Source organism: Pterocles gutturalis, unplaced genomic scaffold, assembly GCF_000699245.1.
Source record: "Pterocles gutturalis isolate BGI_N339 unplaced genomic scaffold, ASM69924v1 scaffold22186, whole genome shotgun sequence".
Taxonomy (NCBI): domain Eukaryota; kingdom Metazoa; phylum Chordata; class Aves; order Pterocliformes; family Pteroclidae; genus Pterocles; species Pterocles gutturalis.
In genome coordinates, this window is record NW_010101002.1 from 15,569 (window position 1) to 32,673 (window position 17,105).

Consider the following 17,105-nt stretch of genomic DNA (forward strand, 5'->3'; position numbering starts at 1 on the left):
GGTGCGGATTTGGAGTTATGTGCCCTCAAGATGAGGACCCTAAGAGATTAGATATTACAGATTAAAAAAAGATTATTCCTCTATTTTTCTCCTGTTCTTTTTAGCAAACTGCCAGGCCTTATTCACTATGTTTTTATAATGTCCTGTATCAACTGACATATTAAGGGAACTCTCAGCTTTTGTTAGTGAGGTCCAGCTCGCTTCATGCATGGTGCTGCAGCCTGGACACAAGACAGTGAGTATAGTCTTGTGATCTGCCAGCTGGGCTGCTTATCTGCCACTGTCAGCCTTGTCGATCATTTGAACACTTATGGGTGCAGACAGCGTTTTTCTATTTGCATGTCATCTATCTGATCAGCTCATCAAAGTTCCTCTGACAATTATTTTTGTATTTTCAAAACAGTAAAGTGTTATCCCCATTTTTATTTAGAGTTTACCCTGAACTTTACTTGACTGGATTAAGCACTCTGAAGCTAATAGCAGTATTGTTTGCCTTCTTGCCTTCTGTAGTTGTGTGTTGTATGCCTGGGTTGGGTGTTTATGGTTTTCCTTACTAAGAAAATGGATTTATGAAATAATAGAAATAGATAGTACTAGTGGAAAGGGCAATACTTCGGAGCATCTTGAAGGATCAATTTATGTTATTCCTTGGTATAAAAAGTTAGTGACATTGGTGGTAATCTATTAATACTCTAAGTGTATCCTAAGAAGATAACTGACTATTCCAACATTTTAAAAAACTGGAAACAAATATTTTTATTTTGCTGATAAATCCAGAGTATAAATAGTTTGATATTATATTGCCATGTCACTGTTTAAAATGTCTTAATTGTTAGACTTCAAGCTGTCTTTGTATTGTTGTTCAAAACCACATGTTACTATGACTTAATTCTTCTGCAACAGAAATTTTACAAGGGTCTTGAAAAATAAGTATTGTAATACTGTATAATTCAGGCAGTTGCATAACTCACTTTCCATTTGCATGTTTAAAAATATTTTTCACTTCATGTAAGTGGTCAGAGAACTAGTTTCTTTGAAGAAGACTTTTATGACAGGTAAACCAGATTCTTGTAATAGAAAAATTTATGTTTGTTGTAAATACCACAACAGTTACAGCGAATCTAAGACACAGAAATACAGTGCTTTTTTTTAAAACAAATTACACTTTTAGGGTTTTAAAATTAATTTTAGAGTAATTAATAAGGTTTCACAAGCCTCTTTTTGATTTGGAACTCATTCTGAGTTGTGGAAAAAAGAATGAGAAAAATAGAGTGTTACCTGGAGTGAAGTTAACCTCTCCAAAGGTTTGGTTCCCACATTAGTATTACAGGGTCTGAACCTGAGGTTGCAGTTGAACAACTGGTCTGAGTTGAAAGCACCTCAGTAGCCTGGCCTTTCACTGTCCCCCACAGCTAACTTCCGTTCTTTCTCTTGTTCTGACATACGTCTTTGTGAGGTCCTGTGACAGATCAAATTAGGAAATTAACTCACTCAGCTAAAAAATACCATGGCAAAAATACCATGGATTAAATAGAGTTTTTGTTTTATGGCTCATTCTAATTCTCCCTGAGCAAAAATTTCTGATTTTCTGTAGGTAATAAATTACATGCTGCATTTCTCAAAGGAGCCACAACCCTATAGTCTCTCCCTGTCATGCACTTACCCAGGTGCTTCCCTTTCTTTATGGCAAGGTATCAAGTGCCTTTTATCTCAGTTGGTCTCATCAAGAAAAATAATGATGTTTACTTCAGTGCAATTGGTTTCTAGTTCAATTTCATTTTAAAGTTGCTCGTTCTATTTTGGACTTGAAGAAGGGTTTGTGTGCCCAAAACTTGGATGGTTTTGCCATGTCTATCAGTTGGTGTAGTAAAAGATAATATAATCCTTCCATAAAGTTTTCCTTGCTTGGGTTTTTGTAACATTTTGGTGCTGAATTCTCTTGCAAACTGGAAATAGTGCGGTAGCTTGAAATATGTGTCTTTAAAATAATACTGTTATATTGAAACTGTTATATTTTTAAATCTGTCTTCAAACTGAGAAAATACTGTCGCTTTTGCAGTAACCACATAGCTGTAAGCGCAGAAGTTGCCAGAAGGAACTCTAGACTCTTTGGCAATAACTCACAAGACAGTTGGGAGCTTTTCGCACCTGGAATCTGCAAGTGGTGATGAATATTTTGTCACTTAAGAGCTTGAGATAGGAAAACCTAAAATGGCATTGGTTATGTGTAGAATTTTTAAAAAAATATTTTCTTGACAGACAGTACAGTTGGAAATTTAGGTCAAGGTCTTAATTTAGTTTTCTCATTGACATGCTGAATGATGATTTTCAGGATCCCACCTTCTACTGAATGTATTTAGAAAATATTCAGATTGTAAGCGTAGGATAGCTTTCTAGTTTGGAATAGACACACTTAAAACATTTATGGTGTCAGGATTTCCAATTTGAACATGCTGCTTAGCCTCTCTAAGGGAGTGGACTTTACCATAAATGTGGAATTAGGAACTTTGAACATTTCCTGCCCTGATTTTCTCTTTTTTCTGGCTTGTTAAACTTTTCTTTGTTCCTTTAAGTTTTTGTTCTGCTCAAAAGTAGAAAGTACAGAAGTGGAAAGCAACTTTGGTAGATTCCATTTAATTTACTAGCTTCTTAAGTGAACTGAAGGCAGGCAGATAGAGCTCATAAAAAGCACAGAGAGTTCCTAATAGCAAAAGGCTGATATTATTCCACAGAGGAGGCAACAGGACATGTATTTTTTCTTTCTGTAGAACGGAAGTAGTGTCTGTCCTTAACTAGCTTTGTCCTGAAGCTTACAGTACCTCCATTCAGCCAAAATTGTCTGGGCTAGTTTCTCAACCTTAGATCTGGATTTAAACATCTGCAAAGGCTGGGCTAGTAAGCAGAGATTGGCTTCAGGTTAGGGCCATCTCTAAATAAATTATATACATGCACACAAATTACGTAGAAAGATTGTCTTTGCTTGCTGAACTATAAACAGCTTTTACAAAAGTGACTTAATTTTTTCTGGAACTTTTGCACTGCTGTTTTCTAATAGCATATAATCATTTAGTATACTTGATTGGGGTAAATTAAATAAGTCTTTTGCAGGGGTGATACGTAGTTAAAAGCAGTTAAGTGGGTAGAAGATTTCTAAATAATGTACAATATTAAATTCTGGATGTAAGCACTAACCCTCCTTTACCTGTTCTTATCTTATACTGCGATCAGTTCCCTGGCAAAAGCTTACTTTATGGAACAAAGTCTGTAGTCATTGCATTGTCCTAGTTATTCCATGACCCATCACTTGGAAAGAAATTTGACAGAGGGCAAATTGCCTTTAATTGTGATAATTCTGTTGTCTTATGCATTTCCTTTGATCTGATAAGGAAACTGAGGAGTTAATGAGTATAGAATTTTTTGACATATATTGCAATTGAAATGGCTGTTAGTTTTTTAGGAGAATTATAAAACAATGTTCATTGTGCAGAAAATAACAGTACTCCACCTATAGAACTGCATTCGTCATGGATTCATCTGTTGAATGAGTAAGGGAAAGCTTGCACCTTAACTGTTTGTCATTAACTATTCATCTGCTTCAGTGCAATACAGAACATGCTGGAGCTTCTTAAATTGTTTAACAGCATTGTAGGCTGTTAAACAGCTACACTGAAAGCAATATATGGCTGTATTTCAGTAACACAAATGGGACTGTGTGTACATTTATGAGTGTTCTATTCATCTGTGGAATTTAGAATGGGTTGAACAATGTGAATTCAAGTCCCTCAAAATTCAGAGAAGTTTCAGTTTCAATTTTGTCCTGAGCACCACCTCCAAAGAATGCACATTTTTGTCTGTCCAAAAGTCCTTTAAATGTAGTCTTCTTCAATGCTGTCCTTTTTTTTTCCCCATATTAATTTGGAGTATTAATTTGGAGAAGGCGATCATAACCTAAATTGTGCCTACTAGAATATGTGTTTTCTGTTATTAGGTAAAGAATATAAAGACATTTATCCACTGCAGTACGTTAATAACTAACAGATTTTCAGTTATACAGTGGAGAACACATCAGGGCAATGAAACCCCGTTTAGATCAGATTGTGAATGAAGGCTTTAAAGAAACCGCATTCTCGCAGCAGTGCCTGAGTGCAGGCATGGAGATGGGTAAGCATCTGACAGAGTTGTGATTTAGCAAAAGTATGAAATGGCTTTAGGCTTAAGTTAGGGAAAAAAACAAAGAAATAAAAAAATTAATCTTCATATTAATTATGGGTCTGATTGAGTGTAATTCAGTGTTGGTGACTGACTCAATGTTGCTGTCTCTACGACAAGAAGGATGTGGAGCAAGGAGAGGATTTTCAAAGGAGGACCACATAAAAGACCCGTGGGATAGGAAGGAAGGCTTAAAGCTTAATTTATTAGTTTAGAGGAGGTTAAAAAATGTTTTCAGATGCTTAAATGAGATGAAATTACTGGGAATGGAATTTGGTTTCTGAAACTGTAAGGAAGTCCTGTGGTGAGAAACATTAGACAGATTAACCCATGGAAAAAAAAAAAAAAGTCATACTTGGTGTGATGCAAGGGACGTACTGGAACATGTTACCAGTGAAGATTGGGGACTCTTCATCATTTGGACTCTTAGAGTGCTAATTCACTGAAGGGGGTAAAGTTATGTGGCCTGATCTGTGTTATGATAATTCTGCTAGAAAGGCCAGTAATTATGGTCAGGAGTTGGTAATGTTAAGAGTGTTCACATAAATGATGTTAGTTCTCTTCAGAATTTTCACCTTATCTGCGGGGGAGAATCTACCAGAACTGGAAGAATTTAAATTAGATTACTTCGGCTTGATTAAATTGCAGCATAAATGCTGTTGCTCAGAATATGCAATCTTAATTTGGTTTCCCTTCATTTGTTTGAATTAAACCAATTTAGGCTATGTATTCTGAATGAACACTCTTTTTCAGGGATGTAATCCACTCCAATTTGGTATAAATTTAGATCCTCAACTAACAGATTAATTTTTTTCCAGACAGGTCTGGTTTTTTTGGAGTTGGTTTAAATGTCAGAATTTACAATTGAAGCAAGAAAGGCATAAATGAAAAACAAAAAATAAATATGAAAGATTATGAAAAAAACCCCAGTTACTGTCATGTCAAACAAATGTCTGTCTTAAGAGCCAGATCATTTAAGCAGCAGGTTGGTTTTTTAAAAAAAGCTTTATTTAGCCCCAGTAGTAATCTTGGCATTTATCCACATGGAAGGGAATACTGTTAATTTAAATCAGAGTGTTGTATACCATTTGTGTGTTGATTCAGGGAGAAAAAAAAAATTTCACTTTTAGTTTATGCTATTTTGGAAGTGATAGAAATAAACCCAAAACAAATACACTTTTGAAGAGTCTTATCATTGCGTAAGAGAGGTTATACAAAGAGTTGTACAATTATGCCAGTGTAACAAATAAGCACATTTCCAGCAAAGCTTCAAATAGTTGAAATAAGCTTTTAACTGGTTGTAGTAGTTGCTGATGGGAGCCCTTATGGATGGATTAATCTCCTAAAGATGAATTTTTGTATTGCTATATCAGATTTGATTTAGAGATGGTTGCCCAAAGTCAGAAGATAAAAAAATTAAACTGACCAAATTACCCAAGACCAGGTTTTTTCCCTTTAGCTATATTTGTACCCTGACATAAACCATCAAAATTGTGCTTTGGACATATTTAATCATAAGTAATCCTAGCTATGTGAAACACATTGTAAAATGTGGAATAGTCTATATGCTGTGCAATAAATGAAATTACAATTCCGATTGAAGTATTTTTTATTTTGCATTTTTTGTTATTATTATTATTTTAAGCTTATTATTATATATTACTATTAATTATTTAGCCATTTGTTAAGTAAATTATTATATTTTTAAAGTTATTAAAATTAAATTTAAATATGATTTACAGCAATTTGAAACTGCACACAGAAAATGTGCAGAGAAAACTGTGAAAACGTTTACATTCATTAGTAGTATTGTGAGATTGGCCTTGGAGGCTTGAGAGAGAGCAGGTTAAAAAAAGAGAGGAATATACTCCAATTTCTTTCTGTACTGGAAGTTGCTTGGCTAGAATTCCAACATACGTCACTATGGGATACCACAACTGGTTAAAGTGCTAGTTGAGAATCACAACTTTATCTGTATTTCTTGTTATTCTGTTAGTCATTGAGATCCCATGTTGTGCTCTGTTTCTGCAGTCACTGGTTAAATGGAAGCCACTCCTGGGACCTGGATGGTTTCTACTGACATAGCCGTTGCATAGCAGCTCTGTCACGTCAGGAGGTTGCAATGAGTGGAGGAGGGGAGCAGCCTGACATCCTCAGCGTGGGAATCTTGGTCAAAGAAAGATGGAAGGTGGTGAGTATGCCATTCTGCAATTCATTTTCTTTAAAGCACGTTTTTAAAACAAAGCAGTTTGCCCTTTGAAATTAGTTTCAATATTCTTGTGAGTTGTATTTTACTTATGTTAAATAGTGAAAGGACTACAAAACCACTTGTTTCTCTTATCCTACTTTAAAAAGAAGTTATATGGATTTAAGGTGGGCTTTTTTCTTGTAAGGACCTAGGAAAGATTAGTACCTGTTGAGAGCACACCTGGAGTAGTCCTATTAGTATACTGAATCCAATCAGCCAGTGGTCATGTCAGTCCATTTGGAAATCAACACCCTCTTGAAACTAGACAGATTGTGATTTGTTACTTCTTATAGGAAGGTTTTTCAGGACCTTGCTGCTCTTCCAATTAGAAATGATTTTTGTTTGTTATATTTTGTAGCATGGATTTGTTCGTGGCTGATTTACATCAATTTGATTGTGTGCCAGTATTGGCTTTACCATAAATAGCTCTGTTCCCTTTTGGTGTTCGTGTCCTTTTGTACATCTAGAGGAAAATAGTATCCATTTGAAACTATTTTTTTATGGGAAAAACAGGCTCCCCTGATGACTTTAGAATTTTTTTGTTTGTGGATTTTTTTGAGAATTAAAAAAAAAAGAAAGAAGAAAAGAAAAAAGCCACTTCATGATAGAACATTTTGGGCATCTCTGTGTGTTTAGTAGGCTGGGAATGGATACTGAATCACTATTTTTTGCACTTTCTTTGCTTTATATTACTCCTGTATTTCAATATTTTATTTAAAAGTGTGAGTCTGAACATAGACGATAGAGATTAATCATTCATTTCAAATTCATGTAGAGAAAATAATTTCAACTATCTTGTGCCCTATCCTTCATTTAAAAATGCAGGAAGCTGATACTAACTTTATGTAGGAAAACTTTATATTCTTTTTGTGTAAATAGAACCTGAGCGGCTATCTTTGGAGTATAAGTATTTGTAAAATACTTTCTTGCATTACATCTCAGTTTTGCACTGAAGTAAAAACTGAAGGCATAGTCTTGAATCAGATCAAACAGAATAAAATAGCATTATAAATAGATAAAAGTATACTAATATATCACTATCCACAAAACTACTCGGTTGTCTGATATGCGCAACAGTAGTCTTGTTTTCTTCAGGTTTATTTTCTTTCCTATGTAGTAAAGAATTATGATCAGGTCAGTGTCATTTGGACGATTTTGAGAGCAGGCTGTTGTTCATCTCGTGATTATACATTTTAACTTGTATGTTTTCCAAATTAAGTATTACAGATAGATGAGTGACAAATATTGTCTGTGGGTAACTCTTCAATTCCGTAATTTCTGTATCAAACATTGAGGATTTCTTGATGTCATTTAATGTGTAATACTTTCTTCTAAATTCAGGATTTCATAGGACAATCTGCCAGTGGAAGAAAATAGAATGCAAATTTTCAAAATTCCTTAGTGCTTGACACATATAATTAAAACTGTTCTTTTAGGTTATGAAGTATGGAAGTTTTTTGCTAGTGTTCTTGAAGCAGTGGAGTACTTAAAAATTCATTGTGTAGAAAGATGAGGTGTTATAAACCAGTGGACTTTGAAGTTTTGGTGACAGTGATACTAATTATCAGTAGTACTTCTGATTGTTCCTTGTGGAACTCTCCCAGTATCCTGCTTTTCTTCCCCCATTGAAGAACGGCAGCTCTGTAGTATGATTGCAAGAGAGTATTCTGTTGTAACAAGTTTAAGAAAAAAAAAGTAGACGTTCTAGAAGTTATGTAAAGATTTGCAGCTGAAATGCAGTTTTCAGCATTTGTGCTGTTCAGGACCTTGGCCTCTGAAATAGTGAAAAGATACCTAGAATTTGTGGACACAAAGATTTTTAAAAGCTATGATCAATTAAATGTTAATTTTAACTTAGACGTTCTTTAGGGTGCTTCTATTTTGAAAAGTGAGCATACAAAAAACATAAAGTATTTTTTCCTCAGTGACACCCTCCCTCTCTACTGGTCTCTGTATCTAATAGCTTTTGCTTTCATCCTCTGTTGATGCTTTTTCTTGTCCCTGTTTTTTTGCCTTGAAACATTTGTTACAATCCTGACTTAGACTTGATTGTAATGATAAGTGTTTTCAGGTAGGTTTAAGAACATCATTCAGTATGCAGTGTAAACAAAAGTACCAAGATAAAACATGTTGGAAATTGTACTCTTTAGACTTGAAGCATACAAAGAGATAGGAGTGGAAGAGTTTTTTCCCAATATTTAGATGACAGATCTCTTTCCTTTCTAGTCTAGTAAGGACTAACACTCTGCTTATATTAAATACACCTGAATGTAACCAAGTTATGTTGAGTATTTCGTTGGACTTGAAAGGGTTTTGTTTCTCATGGTTTGTGTCATTATTTCAGAGTTTACCCTAGACTCTTACCTGAGTAGTACCTTCAACAAGTCATATCTGAAGACACAGACTTCTTATTCAGGATTTGTGATACTCTGTACTTGAACTTGTTAAGTTGTTGAAATGTGTGGGTTAAGGAGTAACAGGCTTAAGCCTGTGTTGGTAGGATGCATGTTATGCAGCTTCAGAGAAGGTGTAGAGCCTGCGGAGGAGAGCTTGGTGGAAAAAAAAGGAACATGTGAATTTGCAGTCAACAGATGTTGCCCTAGAAGGAGGTATTTAGGTGGGTTAGTTCTGTAGCTCTGAAAAAGCAGTGTGCTGTCTGTCCCATGCATCTTTTTAAAATTGGCAATGAATTAACCAGAAGTGTGTAATGTGGATAATGCAACATACCTTGGACCATATTTTCCTCATCTTAAGAATACTGCAGTAGCAGTTGCTTGCGATGATAAAAGATCTTTAGGACAGAAAGTGCATGATGAAACACTGAGTATTGTTGCAATCACACAGAGTAAAAATTTCATGTGATATGACTTGAAAAATGCAAGTAAACAATATGAGTTTTTTATCTGTTACCTTCTTCTGTCTACTAGCCTAGGCTATTTTAAAAATTGTTTTTCATTCTCAGACAGATGGCTGATATTCTGGATTAGGAGACATGAGATTTATTTTCAGAATCTGAAGATAGGTCAGCATAGTGCTGATCTCTAGATCCCCAGAATGTTTAGATGACATTTGATACAGTGTAGTCATATAACCTTAGCAACTATGTTTTCAGATGACATGCAGAAAACCATACCAGTTTTCTTTCAGGTAAAATATACTAAAAATACAATAGTGTGTGTTTCTTAGGGTAAGTTTTTTTTGTCTCCTTTTCTCTTTTATCAGCTTTAGAGTGGTAGCTACAGGAAGCCTAAACGTATGAAAGTATTACATGAAATAACGTTGACATTTTTGATACTGAAAACCAGACGAGTCTCTGTTCCCTGTGAACTTTTAAAGCAGAGTGAAAACACAACTATTAATATTTGCTCTGAATATAGTGAAAAATAGTAAATATGCTAGGAGCATTCTTTTAACTCTTCCTAACACAGATGAAACTTTCAGTGGTGCAAGTTTCTTAAGTATGTCTGTTAATAAGAATAGTATTGGTGAATCATAAGTAAATGTGAGTAACATTTAAAAATATATATTCAAAGATAGTCTTAGCCATTTCTTATCATTTATGATTTAGCTATTATGTGTAAGTCACTGCATATAATAGAAAATGCTGTCTTTTTTCAGTAAGTCCAAGAACCTTTATACTTTTTGTATTCAGTGTGCGTATTTCTGAAAAAAGAAGAAGATGGCATATTTTAAAAATGTCACTGTGCATTTGTATTTGAAGGTCTCTGGGTAGTATGTGACTATTTGAGGGAAGACTTTATTCAGCATGCTGACTCCGGTCAGATTAATGCTGGGAATGCTAGTGCACTCTTCAATTGTATTAAATACAAGAAGGTTAGTGCAGATGGAGATCAGGTGTATTAACTTGTTTTGCTAGGATTCTCTTCCATACTGTGTTTAACTGTACCTCTGTAGATTATTCAGTAGCTCTTTTATGTACTGAAGGATATAATTATGTTATTTTAAAATCTATTAGTAATATAACAGCATTAGCAGGCAGTACAAAGAAGTATTGATGCTTTGTTTCGTTTCTTTTCTTCTACCCTCTTTTAAATATGTTTTCTTTCTTTTTTTCCCCCAATATAGTTGAGGAAAATAGGAGGTGGAGGATTTGGAGAAATTTACGATGCACTGGACTTGCTTACTCGGGAAAATGTTGCACTGAAGGTCGAATCAGCTCAGCAACCAAAGCAAGTGCTGAAAATGGAAGTAGCTGTGTTGAAGAAATTGCAAGGTGGGACTGTACACTGGATATGCCAGAAGTAGAACGTCAGTGTATCTTCTTAAAAAAATCTTTATAATCTCTATTTAGTCATAGTTTGAGTAAACCTTCCACATATTCTGCAGGCTATTGCTAAATGGTTATTAAAAGTGAAATAGAATCTCTTTCAGCTTCTGAAATTTTTGCTACAATGAACCTTTTATTTGAAACAGGATGTCATGAAAATGAAAAGAACAACAAAAAAATTAAATTGCTGCAAAACCTATGCTCAACTTTAGTTAATTCTGGATCTGTATCTTCTCCTTTTTTGCTCTAGACTTTTTTGTTGTTTTGAGGTTTTTATTTCCCCTTCTAAAATGATCTCTTTTTTTTTCTGTACTATCTAGCATTGAATATTTGCGGGTCCTTCACATAGCACCCAGGATAAGAATACTTGTATTTCTTTGCCTTTGCAACTATTGCCAGGAATAATTCTAATGTTGACATAGGAAATGTGTTTCAAAAAAACCACACAAACAAACAAAAAAAACAACTTTAACATACTGTATCTTGTAAAAAAAATTATGGGCATGTAGAGTCCTGAAATACATCTAGGGTTCAGGTTCTTGACCATTCAGCATTAGAGCTTTGAATGGTCACTTTTGATGTACCTTTAAATACTTTAATGTCTGAAGCTATCAATGCAGAGATACATGCAATGGCTTCTCTTCATTGCTTTTCACATCATAAGGTTATAAAAAGACAGTTTAATGGGGGACTTTCTTCTTTAAAAAAATTATTTTGAACCTGGATGTTTTTGACTAATACATCTGTCCCTGTAAGCAGCCCGATTTTTCCAAACTCTTCGTTTGAATAAAACAAAATCTGCATGACATGTGGTGCTGCCCAATCTGCTGCAAAGGTCACATTGTAGCAGAAATTGACAGCCTCTATAGATTTCAGAGGGCAAGCATGTCACATGTTACAGTGTTAACAAACTGTTCCTTTGTTTATATGTTTTAAAATAATTTCACAAAAACGTCTGGTATTATATAGTTGAGCAAGGAGATTCAGGGACTCCATATTAGCTTGCTTTGAATTTTAGACTTTCTAGTCCAGACATGAATGGTAAATTTCAGTATTAGCAATTGTAAATTTAGACACCATTTATTGGGGTTGTCTTAAACAAATTGTCTGAAAGATAGTTAGTTTTGAAGAAACAAATACTCTGTAACTCCTGGGTTTTTAATTAATTTTTGAGGTTTTTTTGCTGATACACCTGAGCTTGATTCTATTTTTAATAAAAAACAGTCTTTAGAATGGTATAGGTGAAGCAGCTACAGTAATAAGAAAAATAGTAAAAACTGGAATAAAATATTGGAATTTAGGAACAATACAATACCAATGTATTTGTAAAAATATAGCCTCATATGTGACTGTATAACTAGAGTTCCTTATAACTCTCTACAGTGAATTTAAGTAAAGTTTGAGTTAAGATGTTATAAAAATGCTTTTTTTTTTTTTTTTGTAGTAAAAACTACTTTATCTTTTGAAATATTTTTGAAAGCAAAAGATGTTTGCTGAAATAATAAAAAATTGATTTATGAATAATTGCCGTAGGGTCTGACGGAAGTGATAATTTTCTTATCAGTCTTCCTTTGGGAGCATAATTCCTCTAATAACCCAAGTCTTCCTGCAGAAGAGTCTTTGGTTCTACTGAATCATGGGAAATGCTGTCTAGATGAAAAGAACAGAATATGAAACACCTGAGCAACAGATCCACTGAAGCAAATAATCCAAATAATGTATAATCCAAATAAAGATCTTCCAGTTATTTTCCTCAGTATTATTTCTCTGAGAAAACAATAAATAGAAGTTTTTATATGACGGAAACCCTGATTTTGTATGAGATCTTTAGAAGGAGCTCTCTTGACAACCTTTTGTATGAGGAGAGAATCTAAATATTATTCCTTATTTTTTAATCTCATATTATTCTCCTGCACAGTTGAAAAAAAAAAGAAAAAGAAGTCAGTGATTCCATGATAGTAACTCTAGGGGTGACCTTTAGTCGTTGCTGTATAAATTCCACATTACAGTGTAACTGCTCTGGTTTAATTAGGGAACGTTGCAGATAATCAGGAAGATGACTACAGTAAGAGATGGGTCAAGGGTGAACCTTTCGCATATATTGGGATTTATAATTTGTATGGATATGGAATTTTTACATGCATACATTTTTATCCATACTTAAAGGATTTTTGCTAAATAAGATTATGGTAGAGACCATTTTATGTTTTGCATAAAATTTTGGCTGCTAGGAGCCATTTCCATTAATTTTTCTGCCTTCCCAAGTTTTCAGTATGCAAAAGCAAAAAATTTGAAGCAGGGAGAAAATAAATAAAAATGGACAAAAATGAGAGTAGAAAACAACTCGTGTCTTTGACTCTTTAAGATCCATGTAGAAATTTTTCTCTTTTTTGATGAATTTTTTTTTTTTTTCATGCAGATTCAGAGCAGGTGAGACTGTAAACAGTTCTTTTAGGATATTTTTGTAACACCTCCTAATAGCATACATCCTCTGAGACCAACTTTTATCTTGTTATTCTATCCCTTTTTGGTACATGTGTGTGTGTATATATATATATGTGTGTGTGTGTGTGTGTGTGTGTGTATATCTATCTGTATGTATATAATTACTATCCTTTTCTCAAAGGGCTTATGTTCTCTTACTTTCAAGGTGTTCTAGTTACCTTGGATGTGAATCAGAGGAAGGAATGTAATTGTTATGGAAGTCCTTTTTCTTGCAAATATTTGGAAAGTTTGATCTGTGAATAGTATGTAATGAGAGTGAGCTGACAGTGTCATTCAGAATTCTCTTGATGTGTGGATCTTATTTTATTTTTTTAATATATTTATTATCATGTAGAATTTCTGGGAAAATTATGAAGAAACAGACTTTTAGGAAAGAATTAAATTAACTGGTGTAATATGTCTCAATCCAGCAAAAGAGGTCTTCCAGTCTTTTCTAGAGCTAGGCAGAGTCTCAAGGTTATAGACGTGCTTTTGAGTGTCTCTGAGTTAGAATCCTATTTCACAGAAAGTGTGAAACTGAAATGAGAATAGCTGTTGGCAGAAGTGCAGGGATGTACAATTTTTTATTATGTTTTGCTTTCAGAAATTTTGAAAATTAAAACAGTGTGGTCATTCATTGTGGGGTTGAAATGAATCATAACTTTGTAAGTATGCAGTACAGAGAACAATGAAAAACTTCAAAGAACCTCTTTTAAGACCCTGATCTAGAAAAACATGCTTAAATATGTGAGCAGTTATGTGACTTCTCTCTTAATTATGAAGGAGGAGTATGTTCCCTGATATGGCCATTTATTATAGCTTAGTCAGCAATTGCATCTTCGATTTTTTTTTTTGTTTGTTTGGGTTTTTTGTTTGTTTGTTTGTTTGTTTGTTTGTTTAACTCTTTAAGCTGTGGGATTTTTTGTTTTGGTTGTGGTTTTTTTTTTTTTTTTTTTAAAGGAAATTTGCTGCAACAGATGGTTGTTTTTCTTAATCATGTTGTTAGGCCATCTGTTCCCACAGTCAGATGGGAGAAGACAGATTTCTCACATCTCACTCAGTGAAAGTGAGACTCACTCAGTTGGTTTCCGTCTCACACAACCGTACAGACTTCTCCCTCACTCATTTGCAGCTCTCTAGCATAATTTAGTGATGGGTTGCATCTGCTGTAGTCTGCAAAGCTAGCCGTAGTGATACGCTGCAGCCTGGGGAGTGGCGTATAGGCTTTGTACCCTCCCCAGGAAGCTTTTCAAGGGCACAGTTGTTCACTGCAGCCTATTACCATCTTCTCCCTCTGCTCCCCAGACATGTAGCTCACGGGTGTGACAAAATACTGTTTTCTCACTGAGGGATAAGGAACTGAAGGCATCTGCAAAGGTGTAGTAGGTGCATGTAGCCACATTGGAGTGGTGGAGGATTGTGCTATTTGAATAAGGTGTACAGGTCCTACTTCTGCCCTTTCCTGTTCCCTCAGATTTTTATAGAAGTTAGTTTCCAGAGAATTTACCATGCAACTGGAGTTACTGCTCCAGTTAAAATGGGGTTTCTCTGACCAAAATGAGTTTTGGATATTTACTGAATTTGTCGGATGAAATCTGACTAATATATGTTTCTCTGAAGATGTTCCTTCAGCGTAACCATAGTGGCTGTAAAATGAATCATAAATATTTGAGATGAGAATTCATTAACTGGAAACTGCAGCAATGAATATCCAAAATTTCATCTTGACAAATTGCTGCAAATCCTTTTTCTTCATAAAATTATACTATCTGTAATATTGCCTGTCTTAAACAAATGGGTGGAAGGAAAAAGTGGAGGAAAAGCAGTGATACTTACAGCTTAGCACTTATGTATTTGCAGAAGTTGTAGAGATTCCTTTAAAAATGATTATCTTAAAATAAATTATTTTGATGAAACCTGTACCATTTTCTCTGTTTAAATGGGCCTATCTGTTTTAATTGTATGTGGCCAGGAGCTTCCTGGGGAAGCAATAAAGAGGCAACCACTTTTGTCAAGTGAAGTGAGAATATTCAGAAGCTGTAAGGCCAAGTTTTAGGATTTTGATGGAGCTATGAGCAGTAACAAAAGGTCCCCCCACATCTGTAGCTAGCAGTAATGTCTTTTTTATTTTTTTATTTGCTTTTCTCCTCTCGCTTCTTTTTTTCTATTTATGACATTCTGGTAATCCTAAAGGTAAAGAAATTCATTAAAGAAACGTTAGGTGACACAACTTTTACACAGCTTTAGTGGCCACTTGAGGTCATCAGCTTTCTCTTGGCTGCAGCTTCTGTGGTGTCAGAAAGAAAGGTGAAGCCTGAGGGACTTAAACCCTGCAGTTCCCTGCTCTGTGGTAGAGTGGGGTTGTAAGGGGTCCCAGCTTCTCTCCAGGTCGATGAACAAAGATACCGAAATGACAATGAGTCTGTATTTCCCCTCTGTTCCCCTACCGCAGTCTTGGGCTTGCCTTTTTCTCTGTTTACCTGGGAAATCCTATGCTTTGACTTATGACTGCAGGATAGTAAGGACAGTATTTTTGACCAGCCCTCTTCTCTTCCACAGTCTGCTTCTAGGACAGAAGGAGGCTTTAAAGAAAATTGGCTCAAATTAAACCATGAATTTTTGACTGCTACACTTCTTTTACCTGTGCTTCAGTGTACCTGAGCTGAATTTGTCTTCTGTAGCTAAACAGCGAAGACCATATTCTAGAACAAGATATTCCTAAATCAGATTAGCTGAATGACATTTTCTGTAGTTTTTAATACAAAATGTGACCTGCAGGTAACGACTACTGTTTTCTTTCATCATAGCAGCTGCAGTTTATATAAAAAGACGAATGGTGGCTAGGAATACTGCATATAACAAGCCATCAGCTTTGCAAGAAAACAACCTTCTCCCAATCCAGAAGGCCTCAAATTTGTGGACATTTGGGCATGTTGCCATACATGTTTTCTTATGGAAGAGTGATAGCTGTGGTAGGGCTGCATATTTTATGGGAGAAAACTTTTATTTAATTGGGGGTAGAACTGACGTTGGTTTTACAGCTGTTGAACTGTGGGTGTGGGGGACTTAGTTTATTAAAGATGTCTAAAGGAATATAACTTTCTCTTCCAGTAATTTGCTTAGTATTTAAATGAATAAACCACAGAATTTCATTACTATTGGCTAATTTGCTTCTTTTTGTCTCAGGAAAAGATCATGTCTGTAGATTCATTGGTTGTGGAAGGAATGACAGATTTAACTATGTGGTCATGCAGTTGCAGGTCAGTATCTCAAACACAGCTCAAAGTTTGCTTGTGTGTTTTGGTTTATCAGCTAAGCATGTGTGAAAATACCAGTAAAATTTTAGAGGGTGACAAATTAAAAAAAACAAATCCAGAGATCATGAATGCATAGTAGTGAGCAAACTTGTGTCTTTATCTTTTGATACCCTTTCCATAATTCTCTCAGAAAGGAGAAGGTTTGCATCCTCAGAAAGACCTGACTGTTGAAAGAGTGAACTGTGATGTCTTTTGAGCTAATTCATGTTCTTTTGAAGTCTTCTCTCGAAGATGGTCTAAGATATAATGTATTAATCTGTGCATTTTGTTGGCTTTTTTGATGAAAGTGAAAAAATACCCTTTGCAAGTAAAAGAAAACACATAATTCACTTTACTGAAAGACTTTTTCCTGTGAAAAGGGCTAAAATGAGTGATTAGCATTTAAAGTTATGGGATTATTGTCCTTCATCACCTTGGTGAAAATTAATACTGGAAAAAGAAGTGTTCTCTAGTTCATACTGGTGGCCATCTGTTATTTTGACAGATAACAGTTCTGTGATGCCATGGAGGTGCATTTCTTGAATAGTATATTTTCCATCTGTTTGGTTAGGTCGTCTAA

At 34.9% G+C, this 17,105-nt stretch overlaps 1 protein-coding gene across 1 annotated transcript in view; it reads left to right on the forward strand.

Annotated features, from left to right (window-relative positions):
• Positions 1 to 6,301: 6,301 nt before the first annotated feature.
• LOC104467888 (tau-tubulin kinase 2-like) overlaps positions 6,302 to 17,105 on the forward strand; it is a 65,018-nt gene continuing 54,214 nt past the window's right edge. Inside the window, 3 exon segments of the mRNA XM_010081857.1 lie at positions 6,302 to 6,400; positions 10,544 to 10,691; positions 16,416 to 16,489. Of these exon segments, the coding sequence (XP_010080159.1) occupies positions 6,332 to 6,400; positions 10,544 to 10,691; positions 16,416 to 16,489 (291 nt within the window). The 5' untranslated portion in view covers positions 6,302 to 6,331.